Source organism: Vulpes lagopus, chromosome 14 (genome assembly GCF_018345385.1).
Source record: "Vulpes lagopus strain Blue_001 chromosome 14, ASM1834538v1, whole genome shotgun sequence".
NCBI classification, from domain to species: domain Eukaryota; kingdom Metazoa; phylum Chordata; class Mammalia; order Carnivora; family Canidae; genus Vulpes; species Vulpes lagopus.
Window position 1 is genome coordinate 23,901,503 of NC_054837.1, and position 21,027 is coordinate 23,922,529.

General features: G+C 38.3%; 1 protein-coding gene across 3 annotated transcripts in view; it reads left to right on the plus strand.

Moving 5' to 3' along the window:
* MED13L (mediator complex subunit 13L) overlaps window positions 1-21,027 on the plus strand; it is a 302,281-nt gene that overhangs the window by 262,095 nt on the left and 19,159 nt on the right. For 2 of the 3 annotated variants that reach the window (XM_041728660.1, XM_041728662.1), the window contains 9 exons: window positions 4,175-4,395; window positions 4,679-4,884; window positions 8,377-9,314; window positions 13,384-13,563; window positions 14,179-14,402; window positions 16,306-16,498; window positions 17,168-17,594; window positions 18,361-18,580; window positions 19,779-19,967. In XM_041728660.1, the coding sequence (XP_041584594.1) occupies window positions 4,175-4,395; window positions 4,679-4,884; window positions 8,377-9,314; window positions 13,384-13,563; window positions 14,179-14,402; window positions 16,306-16,498; window positions 17,168-17,594; window positions 18,361-18,580; window positions 19,779-19,967 (2,798 nt within the window). The remainder of the gene's footprint in view (window positions 1-4,174; window positions 4,396-4,678; window positions 4,885-8,376; window positions 9,315-13,383; window positions 13,564-14,178; window positions 14,403-16,305; window positions 16,499-17,167; window positions 17,595-18,360; window positions 18,581-19,778; window positions 19,968-21,027) is intronic. The other variant, XM_041728661.1, reaches the window with a different exon arrangement.

Genomic DNA, 21,027 nt, shown 5'->3' on the forward strand with positions numbered 1-21,027 from the left:
TTTAATTAAACATTTTTCTTTTTTTATTACTCTGCACTACAGATTTTGCAAACATAGAATTCACAGATTAAAAGTAACAATATTAAAATAGATACATATGGAATAGGTTAGATGAATGAATTTTTCCCCTTGTATTGAACCAGTTAATCCTCTGCCCTTTTTGACATTAAGTTATATGTTGTGATGTTAAATGTTAAAACATGACTTGTCCAAGGTTATTGGACTCAAAATATTGAATTCAGAAATCATTCTGTTAGTGTCCTTGCCCAGGAAAGTATATGGTATACTCTCTTCTTTATCTCATTTTTATTCAGAAGATAATTGTTTCAAAAAGAAGCAACTCAAAATGTTATGATAAAGTACAAGTTATAAAAATTGATTAATTGAAATTAATTAATTTGATTAATTGAAAAATTAATTTGATAAATTTGATTAATTTATACTTACATATATAAGCTTTGGAAAGTATAGATACATAAGAGTAAATGGGATCTTTCGATGTGCACAAAGTATGCATGTGTAAAATATGTGTATGTGTGTGTATATGGACATGTATACAATATTTCCTCCCAAGACATGACAATGAAATAACATGGTAAGAAGTTCTCATCTCTGCAAGAGCTTTTTTGTACATTGAGGTAGAAAGACTGACATAAAATTTAGTGTCTATAACAGCACCATCCAGTCTAATAGAAATACAGTGTGAGCTAAATGAGAGCCATATAGCAGTCTTAAATTTTCTAGTAGTTACATTAAAGGAAGTAAAAAAGAACCATGTAAGATTAATTTAATTAGTATATTTACCTAATATAACCAATAGTGTCATTTTTTTACATGTGATCAGTGTAAAAAATATTGGGATATTTGATAATTCTTTTTTTTTTTTTTTGTACTAACTCTTTAGAATCTGTTGTATATTTTATACACACAGCACATCTCAGTTTGGACGACCCTTGGCTTGAGTGCTCCATAGCCATATGTGGCTAATGGATACTGTATTTGACAGATTATGTCCATAATTATTCATTTGTGTATGTAGTAATGTAATAGAAAAGCAACACACAGTAATAACTAGATTTAATTTTGGCATCAAGTCTGTGTTAAGGTAGTATTGTGTTATAATATATACAATAATACACCTCAATTCCAGCCCATTCTGGTAGCTGTTCCCACCCTCACTTTAGCATTTTTAAGGATAAAAATCGAACAAACAAGCCATGGTTTTCTGTTTTGGGAGAACTAGAATGTTTCTCTGGGTTTCTGTCATCTTTCTGACTTACCCTCTTTGACTGCAGTTCCTTTTCTCATCTCAGAACCTGTTTAGGGTCACATCCTGTCAGAAATTCCTTGTAACTTAACAGTAAAATCATCTTTTTCCCAGCCAAACAAAAATGGGGAGGGCAGACCAATTATTATAGGCTTTATCACTTACTGAATGTTTAGATGTTACATGGTGAAGTATTCACGTGTGTGTACATTATGTTATTTAATGTGTACAAAAAAAAAATGAGGTAGATAGTATTGCCATTTTGCAGATGAGGAACTTGAAGCTAGAGAGGTTAAGAGTTTCCTTAAGAATATCTGATAATGGGGTGCCTGGCTGGCTGAGTTGGTGGAACATGTAACTCTTGATCTTGGCATTGTGAGTTCGAACTCCATGTTGGGTGTAGAGATTACTTAAAAATAAAATCTTAAAAAAAAAGTATCTGATAGTAAGAATAGTGAAGGCTACTTTCTGAAGTGAGTCTCTGGCTGGTGGAATCATATTTTCCGTACTTTTTTTGTGTTCTCTTTTACCTTTGATAAAAAATATCAAGGTGGCGAAGGTGTTGAAAATTGAGATATACCAAAAAAAAAAAAAAAAAAAAATTGAGATCTACAACTGTGTTAGGTAGCTTCAAAGAATTTGAGTATCCCCAGGTGAGAAATGTCTTTATTACGTTTCTCAGACAAAATTTAGTAGCTAATTTAATAAAATAATTTTTGGTAGAATTTTATACCATAGCCAGAATACTTACGTGTAAAATAAAGGCTCTGTTTAAGTTCGTTTGTCATTTTAACACAAAGAGAATTTGTACAGTTTATTTTCCAAGTATTTGCTTGATGATTAAAATCTATAGTGCAATAGGAGTTTGAAGATTTTATGAAGCGGACTTAGAATTTAAAATGTTATACTTAAACATTAATTTTGTATTAAAAATGACCCATAGCTGCTCTTTCTGTGACGTGGAAGGAGTAGGGACTAAAAGATAAAGATGATGGATGTATTTCAGGTATAACCTAACTCAATATTAAAGTCTTCAGTCTTGTTTTATTTTTTCTCTTATTTTTTTTTTTCTTCTTCAGTCTTGTTTTAAAGAAACTTACTGATCTGGTTGCTGCTACATTTGAAGACCTGTTTTTCCTCCTCAGTGGTTCTCTGGGAGTTTCTGGCTTGGCTTGTAGCCCTAGTTCTATGAATTGTTATGTTTCTTAATGGTAAAATACTGTCCTGGCAAGAGGGGCCTTGAAGATCTACTTGAGTATTTTCCCCCACAACCCCACCCCCACTCCCCGTTTTCCTTTTCTTTCTCTTTTTCTTGGCGGCAGCAGGCACCATTTTGTTTAATGAAATCTTACACAGAATCCTACTGTAGGAAATAAATGGAAATGGAGCTTCTCTAATGAGAGGGAAAGTTGGGATCTGAGATCCTGTCTGTTGGCCTCTTCCTTCCCTTGTCTTACAGATAAGCACCCGAGGTCAAGAGAGGGTAAAGTATTCCAGATTATCTTATTGTTTAACTGGGAAACATGGTAAAGATCATCTCATGCAGAGGTTCTCACCTTTTTTCTGCCTCCCATCTGGTGGAAGCCTCCCCCTGCCCCCGTAAACAAAGGAAAGAAAGCAAGCTTGGTGAGAATCACACATCTATTCCAGCCATTTAGATGAAGGATCCAAGGCCCCCAGGGAGGAGTGACCTGCCCTGACTGTAGCAGCACTGAGCTGTGGAACTGTTCAGGGTCCTGCTGCTGATTCATACAGCACTGTCTCAAACTCCAGCCCAGGGCAGAGTGTGATGCAGTGGTTCTTTATTAATTTCTGATTCAGAGCTAGAGGTCGTATCCTAGACTATTCAGTGGTTACTGTTTGCCTCTTTCAATGCTGAAGTTTCTAGAAAGAGCAATGTGTTTGGAAACTGGGACATCCGATGCCATTCCAGAACACTGACTTACATTCATGGCTCCAAATGTATACATAAATTTGCTGTATAGGACACCCCCTAGTGGTCAAGCTTCCAACTTGCATTACATTACATCTGCTCTTGCTTTCAGAACCCCAGTTGCTTTCATGGGCCCCAGTTGATGATGATGATGGCTAACTTCTGGTATATTAAAATGCTCTTTTAAAAAAGGATTGAGAGTCACTGCTTTAAGTCTTTCTTAAAATATACTTTTTTTTTAACTAGTTGATTTTCAGTAAATTCTCTTTTGGTTCTAGGTAGGAATATTAAACCTATGAAGTTTCATTTTAATGTCCATATGGGCAGCATGTAATGTCAATGTGGAACCATTTCCCCAAAGAGCAGTGAATGTGGTGGATTTTTCAGACTAGCCAAGTAATCGTACTACATCTAAACTACCATTGTAGCTGCAAACAATTTTTTTTTTTTTTTAGTATAAATGCCTGATAGATTTTCTGTGAAAAATTTGCTATAGGACATTTTCATGTAATTCTGAAATATTTCATACATATTTGTAAGCAGAGATAGAACTTTCAGCAAAGTTATTCCATTTAATTTCTTCCAGCTTCTACTTATTTCATCTCCTTATACTCTTCAGGCAGTCATTTATTAGAAGAAATATGTAGGTTATATAAACTTTGTTCTCTTAATTAACGTGAAGTCAAATCATAAAGCATCAAGGGGATAGTGGTAAAGTTCTAGAAAAGGATAATTTTCTGCTGATGGCCACCTTCTTAGAGACTTCCATGATTAATACTGTTTGTAACTGATACAACCATTCAGTTAGCATTATTTCTGATGGCAGGTAAACAAAGGAAAGGCAGGTGGGGTGCCTGCCTACAAACTGGGATTTTTTAGAAGTCTTACCTGTTAAATATTGTCTCTCCTCTCCTCTCCTCTCCTCTCCTCTCCTCTCCTCTCCTCTCCTCTCCTCTCCTCTCTTCTCCTCTCAGCAGTTGCAGACTTGCAAAGGATGTTCCCCACTCCTCCTTCTTTAGAACAGCACCCTGCATTTTCTCCTGTGATGAATTATAAAGATGGAATCAGTTCAGAGACAGTGACAGCATTAGGCATGATGGAGAGCCCTATGGTCAGTATGGTATCAACACAGCTCACTGAATTCAAAATGGAAGTAGAAGATGGATTAGGAAGTCCCAAGCCAGAGGAAGTAAAGGTAATTGCCAACATATTAATTTTACCAAGGCAGGGTGATTTTCAAGCAGATTCATATACATCTTCTTCAAAATAGTATATCTATATGCTGTATATACATAAATTTTTAAGAGGTACATTGCTTGGTATATTAATTATAATGTCTAGATTAATTTAAAATTTTGTCATTAACATTTTCTGATTAGATGAGAGAAATACTCAATTCCACTCATTTTTGTTACTGTTGTTATATGTCTTTAGTTGTTCACCAGCATTATCACTGGACTCTCCTTGTTTTCTCACAGGACTTTTCTTATGTGCACAAAGTTCCAACCTTTCAACCTTTGGTGGGATCCTCCATGTTTGCTCCACTGAAGATGTTGCCGAGCCAATGCCTGCTACCTCTGAAGATACCTGATGCCTGTCTGTTTCGGCCTTCATGGGCAATCCCTCCTAAAATTGAACAACTGCCCATGCCACCTGCAGCCATTTTCAATAGAGATGGCTACAAGTAGGTGCAGGGACCATGTCACGTTTCTTGCCCTATTGAGTGTGGTTTTGATCTTAGCTAAGTATTTAAAATGATAACCTCAGCATGTCATTTGAAACTTTCCTTTCTTGGACATTCGTGTTTTTGTGCACATTATTTTGTGTTGAAAATGTGCATATTTTCTAACTAAATTTCATGTATATGGATAAATTAAGGCTATTTGTATAGAGAACCATGGTGTTCATGCTAGTTTAGTATCATAGCAGTGTCTACTACAGAATCAAGCAGTAGATTGGAGTTGATAATGTTATTTGGATAGTGGTGGTATTTGATTTATATAGATTGTGGTTCCAAATACGCTTACTTAAGACACTTTAAAATGAAGTGTTAACATAGAGACTTTCTCTCATGCTGACCCCACATCATATAAGAAAGCAGTAACAAGGGTGGTATGATACAGAAGAAGGAAGAAGAGGTGTTTATTGTAACGTGGGCACATTTAACTCTGTCAAAGAAGGGTAGTCTGTCAACAGTGTAGACTCGGTTTTCCCTATGATGAATAATTTCTTAATTAAATAATTTAAATGCTTTAAAATATAAGGCCATAAGCTCAAATTTCTGTCAGGACCAGGTAAACAATATGTGGATGACATGGATTGGATAAAGCAAAAGACTTGGCACCACTGCTGGTCAGTGTCATCGTGAGGGACAGTAGGAAAGAGCAGGGTCTCTGATGGAACTGTTAAGATTATGCTTCACTTAAAGGGACTGTTTGCTATGCAGTTATAGTGCATTGTTCAGGCAAGAATGTGGGCGACTAGAGGTCTGCGTTTTTATGTAAATCTCCTTTTTTAAAAAATGTTGGTAGTTAATTCAGAGTCACATTTTAGGAGCCAATAAGACAAATTCCTGATCCAGTCTGTGGGCTATAGTTGTGACATCACATAAAACCATCTTGATGAAACCAACTTTAATGTCATAAACAGGCTTTATGCTTACTTATGTAAAGTCAATGTCAGAAGGAAAAAGTGTGACAGCATGTAGGATAAAAGAACCCAGACTTGGGAAGGTACAGCTGTAATGTCACAGGACTCCAATCCTGCCTTTTTTGTTTACACCTGTGTATGGCCTTAAATGACTAGCTTACCTGAGTCTCTCCCTTCTTTAAAATGGTATGATCTGGCTCTGCTTCCCATACAAGATTTTTGAAAGGTTCTAATGGTTGTGGAAGTATTGTGGCAATAACAACTCGCCAGCAGGATGAAAGAATGTGCTCAAAAGTACCCTGGTGATGATCCCCTGGCTCCTTTTTTGCTGCCGTGCTCCAGTATTTAAGTAGGGACTAATATAGCACAGCAGAGCTGATAAGCCCAGAAGAGTTGCCACACCATTCTCAAACAATGCAGCAACTCCAGGAACCCATTTGACAGTTTAATTTCTTACGCAAGCTCCTCAAAAAAGTGATGTGAGACTCTTTGCTGGATGATAATATAAATAATAAATAACTTAGATCATTGTTTAGATCTATTAAATCTATCACTTGCTATCCCAAAGATCTTTGGTATTCTAAACTGGTTCTGTTAAGAACTTTCTTTGATGAAAGAAATATTTTGTATTTGCATCTTCCAGTATGGCATCCCCTGCCCTGATGTTGTAGCTGTGCACCTCTTGAGATGGGGCTAGTCGAGACCAAGACTGAATTTTTAGTTTTATTTAAGTTAATTTAAATTTAGCACATAGGGCTGGTGATAACCTTATTGGACAGCACAGTTCTAGACTATGTGAATTCCTTCTGCTGGGGTCTCTATCATCCTGGCCACCCTTTGTCACACTCAGCACCCCAGCACTCACTTGCTCGACACCTGACATACTTGCTGTGAGCTAACTTTTCTTCCTCTTTTTTACTGTTGAATGCCTAGCATCTAGCACGAGGTTGGTATTCAGTTCGTTTTTATTGAATGGGAAAAATCAGGTTGGTATACAAACTAAACCATTCTTACTACCTAGGGAGCAATTTAATTATTTAGGTTTTCAGTTTAGTAGTTGTAGTTTCCTATTCTGGTCTTTTAGGGTTTTGTCAAATAGGAAAATCTGAAAGGAGTCCAATTAGAGTAAAGATCATTATTACACACTTATTATTTTGGTCTCTGAGATAGCAGTGATTGCTAATCAAGTTTTCTGGGTCATTTTTTATCTGTACTCAAAGATACCACTGTGCCTCAGTTTTTCTTTTTAGTGCTTGATTTGGATTTTTAAGCTGGTAGTTTAGGCATAGCTAATTAAACATCACAAGAAAATTATTTGAAGAGCCATTACTTTATGACATTCTTCTTTCAAATTATAAGTGAATAAATATGCAGTTTATTGGAAGAACATTAGTTTAAGCACAGTATTAAGATATTTCAAGAAAATATTAAGTATTAGATGAAATCAGTATTCTTTTGATACCTTCTAATTGGAAAGAATGGTCCATTGCTGTTTTACATGTACATTTAAGAATGTATATCAAAAAAATTTTTTTACAATAATAGAATAGCAGAACATTATAGACCCTGTTTTGTTTTTTTTTGTGTGTGTGTGGCTAGTCCAAAAAGAAGTCATTACTTTTGAAAAATAGATAACACAATGTGATCAGTCTCTGGGGAACTAAAAATAATTGTGCTATAGGTAATGCATAGCATATTGAAAATTAAAAATGAATTGAAATTGTCTGCTGCCCCACAGAAATCTGTTAGAGAAGTTTGGAAGCTATGATACAATATGTGTACTGTGCATTTTATATAATTAATATTGAGGTCTCCTAGCTACATATGTGATATTGGCATTAATTACAGTGTAGTAGTAGCTAGTGGGTTTCCTATAATTGAATTCCTTCATGGCCACTCAGTCTATAAAAATGCAAGCCTAGACAGGACTGTGTTTTGAAAATTAGAAAAATTGCAAATGTTCCTATGTGTTTGATTGTAACTGCTTTAGAGTCATAAATGGATTATAGCCTCAGAGGACAAGTACAGTGGTAGACTTTTAATTTTAAAAAATGACAAAAATGTAATTGCAAATTAGATGGAAATTTTACCCTATGGTCTTCTAGCTAACTTAGCATCTGAACTCATGTGTTAATGTTCCACTTAAGTTTTCAAAACTCATTGACCAAACCCAGCACCATGTTTTCTTTTTGTTTGTTTGTTTGGGGTTTTTTTTGGTTTTTTTTTTTTAGCACCATGTTTTCTTATAAAAACAGTAAAGTTCCCTTGAAAGATTAACGTGAAGATTGCTTAGATGTGGAATAAGTAGAAGGAAAATGCTGTAGTGTGTTATTCTTCATGCCATGTTTCTTGCTTTCCCATGTACTTTACTGACTCCTTTGAATCCTTTTTTTTTTTTTAAGAAAAAATTGAATATACCTAGTGATAGCATGCATAAATGGTAAATGTGCAGGCCAGGTGGGGTAATAGTGTGTGTATTCCAGCATCTGTGACACGCACCTGTTCTCATTTGGTATTTCTATTGCAGTAATGTGCCTAGTGTCGGGAGCCTAGCAGATCCAGACTATCTGAATACACCACAGATGAACACACCAGTGACGTTGAACAGCGCTGCCCCAGCCAGCAACAGTGGAGCAGGAGTTTTGCCATCTCCAGCAACCCCTCGCTTCTCCGTCCCCACACCACGAACCCCCAGGACCCCAAGAACTCCCAGAGGTGGGGGCACTGCCAGTGGTCAAGGGTCAGTTAAATATGATAGCACCGATCAGGGGTCACCAGCCTCTACCCCCTCTACCACACGGCCCCTTAACTCTGTGGAGCCTGCCACCATGCAGCCAATTCCTGAAGCCCACAGTCTCTATGTCACCCTGATTCTCTCAGATTCTGTGATGAATATCTTTAAAGACAGAAATTTTGACAGCTGTTGCATCTGTGCCTGCAACATGAACATCAAAGGGGCGGATGTTGGGCTTTACATCCCTGACTCTTCCAATGAGGACCAATATCGCTGTACCTGTGGGTTTAGTGCGATTATGAATCGTAAACTTGGCTATAATTCGGGACTCTTCCTGGAAGATGAGTTGGATATTTTTGGGAAGAATTCTGATATTGGTCAGGCTGCGGAGAGGCGCTTAATGATGTGTCAGACTACCTTCCTTCCTCAGATGGAAGGAGCCAGAAAATCCCAGGAGCCACCTATAAGCCTTCTCCTCCTCCTCCAGAATCAACATACACAACCTTTTGCTTCACTGAGTTTCCTGGACTATATTTCCTCTAACAGTCGTCAGACTCTTCCCTGTGTAAGCTGGAGTTATGACCGGGTACAAGCAGATAATAATGATTACTGGACGGAATGCTTTAATGCCTTGGAGCAGGGCCGACAGTATGTAGATAATCCCACGGGTGGAAAAGTAGATGAAGCTCTGGTGAGAAGTGCCACTGTACACTCTTGGCCTCATAGTAACGGTAGGTTTCCCAGAATACATATTTACTTTAAAAATTATCTTGGCATGATGGCAAATGATAAACTTTCTTTAGTTTGTTATATGACAGAAGTTTAAGTTTTATTTCTTAAAAAAAAAAAAAAAGAAAGTAAGATCTCTGTTGAGAATCTTCCTGAATTTAAGGATTGGAGCAAATGTTTTATATTGAAACATCTTTGAGGCAAGTAATTATTTTGTGAAGACTTCTATTAATTCCTATAGACAGTTAGTGCCGGGAAACCTACAACTGCTAAGTGTCAGCATCGTCGGGAGTACACAGACGAATAGTTTGCACACGTTGCGTGTTTAAATTCACCCATTCTTCTAGATGAGTTGTCCGTGATACTTCCTCCATGAAACCTTCTACCGATTTACCGAGCATTTTCTCCTTCCTATTTTTCCAGTATTTTGCATCTCTTATAACAATGATCACAGTTTACTTTGTGTTATGGTTCCTGAGGCACGTCACTGACTCTTCTATTATTAAAAGTTCCAGTTGACAAATATCTGTGATGTTGAGCTCTAAGCATGCCATGCAAGTTGCTTTTCCCTTCCCTTCTTCATTCACCAACTATACTGCGATGCATCCTGGGTGATAAAATGACTGAAAGAGGCAAGGTACCTCTCTGAGGGACTTCCTAATCTGTCCTGGAAAATGGACATCAGATTAAGCAAATAATAACACAGATTAGCATATTAGAAACCCATCATAAGCAATTAGAAAAAAAAAAAAACATGGAGTGGGAGGGCCTTCCTAGACCCGGGGTCAGGGAAGACCTCCTTGAAGGAGTAGTAACATTAGAGATCTCAGTGCCAGTACAGATTAACTGGCTAAAGAGGCTAGAGAGCAAGGAATTGTATCCCAGGCAGAAGGAACAGCAAGAGTGGTATAGAGTTGTATAGAGCTTGGGGCTTTCAAAGAACAGAATAACTCTGTCTCTCAAATAAATCTCTCTCTCTCTCTCTCTCTCTCTCTCTCTCTCATATTTTAAAGGGGGTTGGAACCTGGGTGGCTCAGTCGATTAAGCATCTGACTCTTGATTTCGGCTCAGGTCATGATCACAGGGTTGTGAGACTGAGCCCCAAATCAGGCTCTGTGCTTGGTTTGGAATTTGCTCCAGATTCTCTGTCTTTCCCCCTCTCTGTTGGCCCCTCCCCCCCCAAACAAATACATGTTCAAAGAACTAAAGGAAACTTGGAGCTGGCTAGATCCCCAAGAGCAATTTGAGACCTGCTAGGGCGGGGTCTTTATCCCAAGAACCCTAATAAGTCATTGGTGGGTTTATGAAGAGGCATTGACATCTGATTTGTGTAAAGAAACCAGCTCTGACTGCAGTACGGACTGTGGATTTGGGAATAGCAGAATGGTGGAAAGACAAGGTTAGTGCAACTGCTCAAATGAGAAATAATAGCTGGTTTCTTATCTTAGCAAAGGGGATGGAAAAGAAGGAGAAACATAAGGTATGTTGAGGAAGTGGTAGGACTGCAGGGCTGGGTAGTGGGTTGGATTTCAGGGGTCAGAGCGAGATGTTAAGGAAGACACCCAGGTTTGTGATGTGTATACCTGGAGAGGTACTGATCGTTCGAAGATAGGTGTACTGGAGGAAGGCTAGGTCTGGGGAGAAACGCTCCTAAGTTGAGTTTTGGAAATTTTAAAGATCTCTTCTTGAGATATCCAGGTAGAGATGTCAAGTAAACACTTGGGAGTTTATGGGCCTGCAGCTCAGGGGAAAGGGAGTAGTTGCCTTGTAGATAGTAAAGTCAGACACAGAGGAGGAGGAAAGCTAGGATGACAAGATGGCTTGGGACAGAGCTTTGCTGAATTCTGCTGTGTAACCAAGTTTTAAGAAAAAGAGTGGTCAGGAAGCATTAAAGCACAGCTGAGCTTTTAAGAAGAGGATTAAGTATGTCTTTTGACCACAGTGAGGAGCTACTTCTGTAGACTACTTCACTAGAGGGATGGGAATAGGTTGGGCTGGAATGGTTGGTTACATGAATGAAACATGGAGCTTGCTCTGAACAGCTCTCAGCCTTGTAGGGGAAAAGGCTATATAAGCTTCTTAAATAACAGTTGGAAATCTAGAATGGGAAAGTATGCTTAGAGGACAGAGATCATTGGAGTGAGGAATGATAGGCATTTTTTTGAGTAGCCAGGCCCAGAGACTTCTCAGAGGTGGAGACTTGTAAGAAAGTATTCAAGGGGGGATTCCTGGGTGGTGCAGCGGTTTAGCACCTGCCTTTGGCCCAGGGCGCGATCCTGGAGACCCGGGATCGAATCCCACGTCGGGCTCCCAGTGCATGGAGCCTGCTTCTCCCTCTGCCTATGTCTCTGCCTCTCTCTCTCTCTCTCTGTGACTATCATAAATAAATTTAAAAAAAGTATTCAAGGATTACACTCATTTCTGTAACTGCTGAGTTTTGAGCACTGTGCCTTGTACTTAGCAGGCCTCTAATTAATGTCTGCTGGATGCATTTATGAATTACAGAAAGTACAGTCTTTCCCCTCTAAAGAAATGTGGGTGATTATCTTGGGCGGTTCCTTTTACTAGATAGTAGCCTTCAGACAGAAAAGCAGTGAGTGGGTGGATCAGTACTGTCATCTTTGGATATGAAAAATAGCAGATTTTATCGCAGGGGAGGTGTGGGTTCCAAAGTCAGAAGCTTAACAGTATCAGACAGATAATGTAAATGAGTGAATGATGCTGGAGCAGATTTGCAAACAGCAGTGCCCTCACTACATCTTTCCGTGCACACGTTCCATTCTGTGTGCACAGGAATAGCCACAAGGGATGATGTCTGCTTTTATTTTTCTCTAACCTGTGATTCTCTTTGCCTGTCATTTTCCAACTGTTGATAGAGAGCCATGGGTACAAGAAGTACTTTTTTCTTTACTATAGGAAAAAAAAGAAGCCCAGGTTTGAAGGTACAGGTGATCATCCCTGCTTCCTTCTCAGGTAGGCAGCAGAGCTGAGTGAGGAGGGCCTCTGAAAGGGGCAGTTGCTCCTTGGCTTCAGCGCTGCTGCTTATGCAAGAATGGGGCCTGCTGCTTGCCAGGTCTCCCAGTTTGTCAAGAGATGCTGGAAATTTACATTAGCAACTGGTATTTGATTTAGGGATCACCTAGAGGTGTCTTAAGCACCCTGTGTTTCTTTAGTTGGTAGATAAATCTTAGATTTCCATCCATGCCCCTTTCCTAATCAGCTAGAGAAGGAAAGGTCTTTAGGTACACAGCTGTGCAGGTTCACAGCTGATCACCTCAAACTTAATTAGCTCTTTCTTCAGATCTCTTTGAGAATTCAGTGAGCATTACAGACCTATCTCCCTGGGAAAGAATATGCACATGTTCGTGTGTGCACAATTTTGCAGAGTTTGAGAGGTTTTTTCAAAGGTTCTATGTTAAGAGCCCCTCCTCTTAATAGGAAGGATGTTTCTTCTGAATCCTTGAATCCCACCTTCCTGTGTGGACAGCTGGCTTTCAGTCCTGCTGTTGCTTTTGCCATGTTTTCTTGTGCCTCTGTTTGCCTGGAAGGTTATATTTCTCTCTGTGCACTTTGTATTTTGTGAAGATATTTTATATTACGAGCTTTTTTAACAGTTTTGAAGAGCTTCTATTTAAGTTTTTCCTCCTACTCATTATTCATTCAAAACAGTGATGTTTGTAAATAAAATAATAAATAATTAAGAAACTTTTACAGCTCTCTTTTCCTATGAACAACCTTGGAAACAGGTTTGTATGATTTTAAAAGAGTCAGGCTTATCTATCTTTTTACTTCTAATCTCCTATAGTTAACCTCTTATATATAGAGGAACCCATTTCTCCTTTTATTATTTCCACTAATAAATTATAAATTACTTTATAATAATAAGATAAGAAAATATCTTTTCTCTCCCCTGCTAGGTCAAGCATTTTAGAATCTACTAAAAATAAAATCTACCACCAGTAATGTCTTTGTCACGGACTATAACTGAGGTCCAGAATGATGGCAGAGAGAAGAAGAGCGTGCCGGTCCCCCTTTATGATCTCCATTCCTTTCATTTTCTTTCTTTTCCAGTGCTAGACATCAGCATGCTCTCCTCCCAAGATGTGGTCCGCATGCTGCTGTCCCTGCAGCCCTTTCTCCAAGACGCCATCCAAAAGAAGCGCACGGGCAGGACCTGGGAGAATATCCAGCATGTGCAGGGGCCGCTAACATGGCAGCAGTTCCACAAAATGGCGGGACGGGGCACCTATGGTAGAATCTCTTCCCTGTTTTAAATTTCTTCGTGATTTTTCTTGTTCCATAAAACCCAGCTTTAGTTACTGTCAAGTCCTTGCTTCACTGATAAAATAGAATCTTTTTCTTCATGGCTATTAAGGTTTATAATCTCTTTTCTTTCCTAAAGTCAGTTTGGAATTAAGTTTTCTAAGCATCCTTGGCAGAATCAAGGTCAATGAGGAAAATAATCCTTAAAGAGATTATTTGTTAGATTTTCCTCATTTTCCCGATCCTCATTGCATTTCATCTGGATGAACATCTGAACCAGTTCTGTCAGCTTCTTCATAGTCAGGATTATAGTGCTTATTTTAAAGGAAATGGTGTAGTACTGCCTGGAAAACTAACTTTAACTTGTTCTAGTCTGCCTTCTGATCTTATTGGACCTTTTTTAGAGCATTCTGTCTGACTCATTGAAATAAAGTTCTTCATCATGGGCCACATAATTTGAGGGTTTGAAGAATACTTTTGAGAGTGATTCTGTTAACCTACTAGGAAATTTCTGATGCCAGAATTAAAACTAAAAGAACTTCAAAGTCTCCAGCTTGTGCACAACAGACTCACAAGCCCTTCCTAATGGCCTTGTTGTTACAGGTTCAGAAGAATCTCCTGAGCCGTTGCCCATTCCCACTCTGCTGGTAGGCTATGACAAGGACTTCCTCACCATCTCTCCATTCTCTTTGCCATTTTGGGAGAGGCTGTTGTTGGACCCATACGGGGGCCATCGTGATGTTGCCTATATTGTGGTGTGTCCAGAAAATGAGGCCTTGCTCGAAGGAGCCAAAACTTTCTTCAGGGACTTGAGTGCTGTATATGAGGTGAGAACGACATGAAAACCACTTTCGTGATGAGTCCTCAGGTGGTTTCTAGCTATGACCAAATATTAAACAACAAGTATCTTCAAGGTAGATCTCAAAAGAAAATTTGCAAATAGCTGGAGGATGAAGGAGAGGATTAAATTGGCAAGTTTTCCTGGAAGTAAATTGCTTTATCATCTTGACTTAACATTTTGTTAGATCTAGAAGACTTTGCTCTACCTGTCTTACCACACATCTTACAATTGAGCTATTTTTTCCCTCATTTTTGTGCTCAAGTTTAAAAGTATTGCTTACCAGGGAGTCTCCTGGCTGCTCAGAAGATGACCTTTACAAAAAGGAGGCACGTCTCTCTGGGGTGGGGCTGGGTTTGTGGAGGAGAGGAGGGTGGGGGAAGGGTCCTGAAAACAGTGTAAAAGCGTTTAGCTTGAAGATTTCTGAATCAGAAGATAAGTTTAATGAATCATGTCTCTGTTGTATATTTAACACTACATCCTAGTACTAAAATTTTGAGACACATTAATAATGTAATAACCATAATTTAAAGGCCAGTAGATAATTTTATATGTTTAGTACATAAATTACTGTTACTTTTGAAAAATTAGAATCATGAGTATCAAAAAAAAAAAAAAAAAAGAATCATGAGTATCTTTGAAGGGTGCCATATTTTTTCTGCCAAAGTATATGTACATTAAATATTTGTATCTTATACTTCTAATATCTTTATTTTTGGCAAGATTAAATGAAATTAGTATTTATGAAGAACTGTAACAGGCATATTATAAACATTACAAGAGTGTTAAATAAGATGCCAAGTTGAATTTCAAAAATATTTTGTAACAGAACATTTGCTATCTAGAAATGGATGGGCCTCCACGAAATAATAAACTTACATGTTGCTACAAAGAAATTAGGAGATGGTAATGTATGAGGTAATGGCATCAGTTAAGCCCCTAAAGGAACCCTTAGATACAGTAATTCTGTACAATGCCTGGCCCATGGATGTGTAATGCTGTTAAATCATAAGGACCATAACACAGAAAACTTGTCTAAGCAATTCTTTTTAAGGCTTGGTTCTTCTCTTGGATGAAACTTTCAACATGAGTTACGAAACATAAAAGGATTGCTGGATCTTTTTAGATCCTAATGACTTTACTAGGATTGCTCATTTGGTGGTAGTGCATACCTGGTTAAGAAGAGTGTATGCTAGAGAACTTTGTAGGGGGTTGGTAAGCCTTCAGTTGTCAACTCTAATAAGGGGTAACGTGGGCTCTTCTATTGGTAAATAGATAGTTAAGTAGCTTAACTTTTTACAGGTTTATTACATTAATTCTTTGCCATAAGTACCCATTTAATGTTCTGGAGATTAATAACAATCTCATTGTGCTTAAAACAACTATTTACTTTTATAAAAAGTGATCAGCATATCTACTGCTTTAGTGGCCTCTGCTATTGGTGATCTCCAAATGTCTCTAACAGTGTAACAGATGGCTCATAAAATGTTAATGTTATCTTATGGGAAAACATTATGAGTAGGGATTACTTAAGAGGTTTTAGTGGACATATGTCACAGTCAGCCTTAGTAGGCAGGAATCTGGTTAATTCTTTATTTGACCATTAGCAATCAGGTAATGTTCAACAATCTTCCCTTGTGTGGGAGGAATTGGCTGGGGTGAAGAAACATTTGTTTTTCTTTAGATGGTCTGGTCCAGGTTTTGGAGAGACACATAGCAGTTTCAGCATACATTATAATTATCAGAAAGGACCAGTGTATAATGTTGGTTTGGTTGCTTGTGTTAACACTAAAAGAAAAAGCAAAGCACTTCCAAGTGTATGATAAAGAATTTCCCCCACTAACAACAGGAGTGGTTCCTGTTGTAAATAACAATCTTGTTTGTGGTATCAGATGTGTAGGCTTGGGCAGCACAAGCCCATCTGCAAAGTGCTACGAGATGGGATCATGCGTGTGGGAAAGACCGTGGCACAGAAGCTGACTGATGAGCTTGTGAGTGAGTGGTTTAACCAGCCGTGGAGCAGTGAGGAGAATGACAATCATTCCAGACTCAAACTTTATGCGCAAGTTTGCCGCCATCACCTAGGTAAGTGGGAATTTATTTGGCAAAGTAGAATCTGAGAAGTAAAATAGCAAATTGCCCCCCTTTGGGAAACAGCATTATGCTGCTTTTTTTTTTTTTTTCAGGTAATGTTAGTGTTCCATTACTGTATTTATTTAGGTCTGATTTCTGGGTTCTAGGTCATTAAATGCTAATTTTTATGTGCACACATATTTTTTAAAAGCAACTTAAAGTTGCCTAAAGAAGTCATATCTAATTTACTCCACATTTTGAAAACCTAGCAGCAGGACTTGGTATTAACTGCTTAAGTTTAACCAGCATTCCCAAGAGAATCTTAGAAGCTTTTAAAGCTCAGTACACATAGGAGCAGGTATACTGTGATGGCTGTAGAATATATGGCCTCTCAGTTTTCAGTGAAGGCATATAGAATCAGTCTGAAAGGAAAATGTTACAAAGGATTAATTTTCTCTCTTTTTTCCAAATAAGCCTCTTCACCAGAATTTGTAATAAGTAGCTCCACTTTTATCTCCATGTTTGCAGAATATATAAGCATATATTCAAGTGCAGAGATAGCATTTTGGGTGTCATAATCAGAGTACTGCAGCCTAAAAGCATAATCTTTAAAAAAGTGACCGTCATGAACTTATGATTCAGTCTGACACTGATGTCATCTCTCTGCATGTACTCTTTCAGCACCTTATCTAGCCACTCTGCAGCTCGATAGCAGCCTGTTGATACCACCTAAGTACCAGTCCCCACCAGCAGCAGCACCGGGACAAGCTACACCTGGGAATGCTGGGCCTCTAGCTTCAAATTCAGGATCGACAGTGTCCTCAGCTGGCAGTGCATTCAACCCCACCTCCAGCAGCAGTTCTGGGAACCCTGCAGCAAGTAGCTCCGCATCTGGTTCCTCTGTGCCACCCGTTTCATCGTCTGCTCCCGCTCCCGTTATTAACCAGATCAGCACTACCTCTTCCTCAGGATTCAGTGCTAGTGTTGTGGGGCAGAACCCCGGCACTGGGGCCGGTTCTGCAGATAGAACGCAAGGGAACCTAGGCTGTGTTGGAGACCCTGAGCCTGGGCAGAGCTCCTCCCAATCCTCGCAGGATGGACAAGAAAGGTACTGTGTGTGCCCATGGAGGCGGGTGGCTTCAGCTTGGACTCCTTGCCCACCTTCTGCACCCTTACCCCTCCATAGCCTCCCGAATCTCTTAATCTAGTGAAGGGCTCCATTTCTTTTCGTCCAAAAGGAAATAACAACTTAGTCACTAGCTTTAGTGTTACGAAATGTGAAGACTTCTTATGAACTTACTATTACTAAACTTATTAACTTCATAGTAAGCTATTACTGTTAATCCTGCTATTATGGGAACATAATATATGGATAATAGCAATAGTAAGCTGTTATCACTAACATTAATAATAGTATTATAAAACATCTTTTTGGACTATAGCCCCAGGAAAAGAGGGAGTGGAAAAAGATCTCCCATTTAAAGGAGTGTGTTGCCATTTCTTTTTTTTTTTTTTTTTTTAAGATTTTATTTATTTATGAGAGACACACACAGAGAGAGAGGGGGGGGGGTAGAGACACAGGCAGAGAGAGAAGCAGGCTCCATGTAGGGAACCTGACGTGGGACTCGATCCTGGGTCTCCAGGATCAGACCCTGGGCTGAGGAGGCGCTAAACCGCTGAGCCACCCGGGCTGCCCTGTATTACCATTTCCCACCTGTCCTGGTACTAAATGGCCTGGTTTGCCTTCATTTTGGTAATACACATATTAATGTTACATTTAATCTGTAATTATTGTCCAGGGGTGTGTTCTGGAACTGGTTATTTTGCATGACTTAAGTTTGTGTTGTGCATCTCATAAGTGGCTCTTTCTGCAGTGTCACGGAACGAGAGAGAATAGGAATTCCCACTGAGCCTGACTCCGCGGACAGCCAGGCCTATCCCCCAGCTGTTGTCATTTACATGGTGGACCCCTTCACTTACACTGCAGATGAAGATTCCACTTCTGGAAACTTTTGGCTGTTGAGTTTGATGCGCTGCTACACAGAAATGCTGGATAATTTACCTGAGCATATGAGAAATTCTTTCATTCTCCAGGTAACTATTTGCAAATTTATCTTTAGCTTTTGTTGTTTTTTTGGTGAAATAACAAGTCATGATTTTTTTTAATTGGAATTACATGAAAACTATAAAGGGAAGGATACTCATAATTATTCCTTTAACTTAAGTCACCATTGCATAGCATTTCGGTGTATTTCTAGCCTTTTTTGTATTATGTTTACAGAGTTGAGATGCTACTTTTAGTATAATTTTTAGTCCTTTATACTTAACATTTTTCATGAATACTTTTGCAGGTTGTTAAAAATTCTCACAAGCATCATTTGTAATGACCACATGTTCTCCACATTTAATTATTGTGCCCTTAGATATTTAATTTGTTTCTAAATTTTTTCACATTTTGGGTCATTTCTTAAAGTGGATTCTTAGATACACTGATAAATAATGCCAGATTCTTTTCCAGAAAAGTTAGCCTATTTACATTCCCTTCAGTCAATGAGCATGCCTCTTTCACTATTGCCTTGCCAGCTTTTATAGTGTAATAATTTTACAAGATTTTGATAACAGGTGAAAAATGATACCTTTGGTGTTTGGATTTTGATTTACTGTCACTTTCGCTAATGCCATCTTAACAGAATTAAAATACTGAAATTAAAGTTACCGGAATAGGTTGTTGATTGCTTTTCATTGTGAAGTTTGTGTCTCACATCCTTAGACAGTAATTCCAAAGTTACCATGCACACTATGTGTATATATGATAAAAAGGAGAACAATATTAAAAAGCAAGTTTTAAAATTTTGGAGCCTGGCAACAATAAATTGCCAAATTACCCCTGAAAAGGGAGCAGGGTAATTTCTAAGTGACTGTAACTTGAACTAACAAGATGACACCCTGTTCTTCAGGTGTTGGTGTATCTTTGTAATAGAGGATTTTATGTCATCTAAGGAATTAAGATTGAGTCAAATTATATTTGGCATCTTACATATTTTACTTTATTTTATTTTATCTTATTTTAATTTTTAAATAATCTCTACACCCCATGTGGGGCCAGAACTCACAACCCCGAGTTCAAGACTTGCGTGCTCCACCAACTGAGCCAGTTAGGCACCCCTTATATATTTTAAAACTAAAGCTCCTTGCCCTCATTCAGCAAAGACTTCATGCCATTTCGTTTTCTAGCTTTCTTGTTAGCACATTAGATCTCAGTTTCTAGTTTTGTTTGTGTTTGTATGTGTAGATTGTGCCTTGCCAGTACATGCTGCAGACAATGAAGGACGAACAAGTTTTCTACATTCAATACTTGAAGTCCATGGCATTTTCGGTGTACTGCCAATGCCGGCGACCTCTGCCCACACAGATCCACATTAAGTCCCTCACGGGATTTGGGCCTGCCGCCAGCATCGAGATGACCCTCAAGAACCCAGAGGTAGGTAGTAGCACAGCAGAAATTTCTAACAGTGCTTGTATACTGGGGATACAAGCCAGGAGAGTTGGGCTGCTGGGTTGGTCTTTCGCCTTTATTAAGAGTAGTAGATTTCTCTGATCCTTAATTTAAAATAAAGGAGATAGTTATCTAAACTTGTAAAATTTTTTGAGAAAAGAAGCAAGCAAACTCTTGGCGGTTTTTTTGATGTAAGACCTAAGGCAACAGTACACTCATCACTTACTTACTGATGTTCGACTTTCCTATGTTTATTTTGTTCTTTATTTTTGGAAGCTAACCCATGTATTAAATTCACTAACTTTCTTCCTTCTCCAGATCTTTTCTCTCTGGTACAGCAATTGCATATATGTGTTTTCTGATGCACATTTTTACAGGGGCTTGCTCTCTCTTCCCTTGTCTCAGTGCTTCTGATCTATAAATGAATGCTTTTTCTCTCCCATCTTCTTTTTTTTTTTTTCTCTCCCATCTTCTTAAACCTACTTCCCACAGATATGTACCTCTAGGGGAATTTTAAAACACCAAACAAAAGTTGTACACTTTTTTGTTTTACTGATCACTTTATCCTGAAGATAGATGAACAGGGCACTTTTTAGAATTTTCAAAGCCTTCAGCAATCAGTTCCCACAACTTTTATTGCATAAAAGATCACCCATTAATAAAAGCCAGCAAATTACCTCTTCACCATAAAAGAACTTAAAAATGTCAAAAACTGCTCATTTAATTGGTAATGTAAGTTTTTCTGGAAAACTCCATGAAATGCTTCTCTTTTGAATAAATAACTTAGAAGTGGGAAAAAATGAGGCATGTAGTTAATACTGCATTTGTTGTCTGTCACTTGATCCAGAAGAAGCTGCTTAGCCCACAACCCACATTTGTTCTGTGATTATGTACAATTTCTGTCTTTGGCAGTTTAGGTTGGTTTATTCTTTGGAGTTTTAATTTTTTTTTCACTTTTGTAAACAGTTCATATATTTTTTTGTTAGCTTTTTCTAGAATTAAAATAAATTTATTTCTTGTTTATTGTTTCTTCTTTTATCTCCAG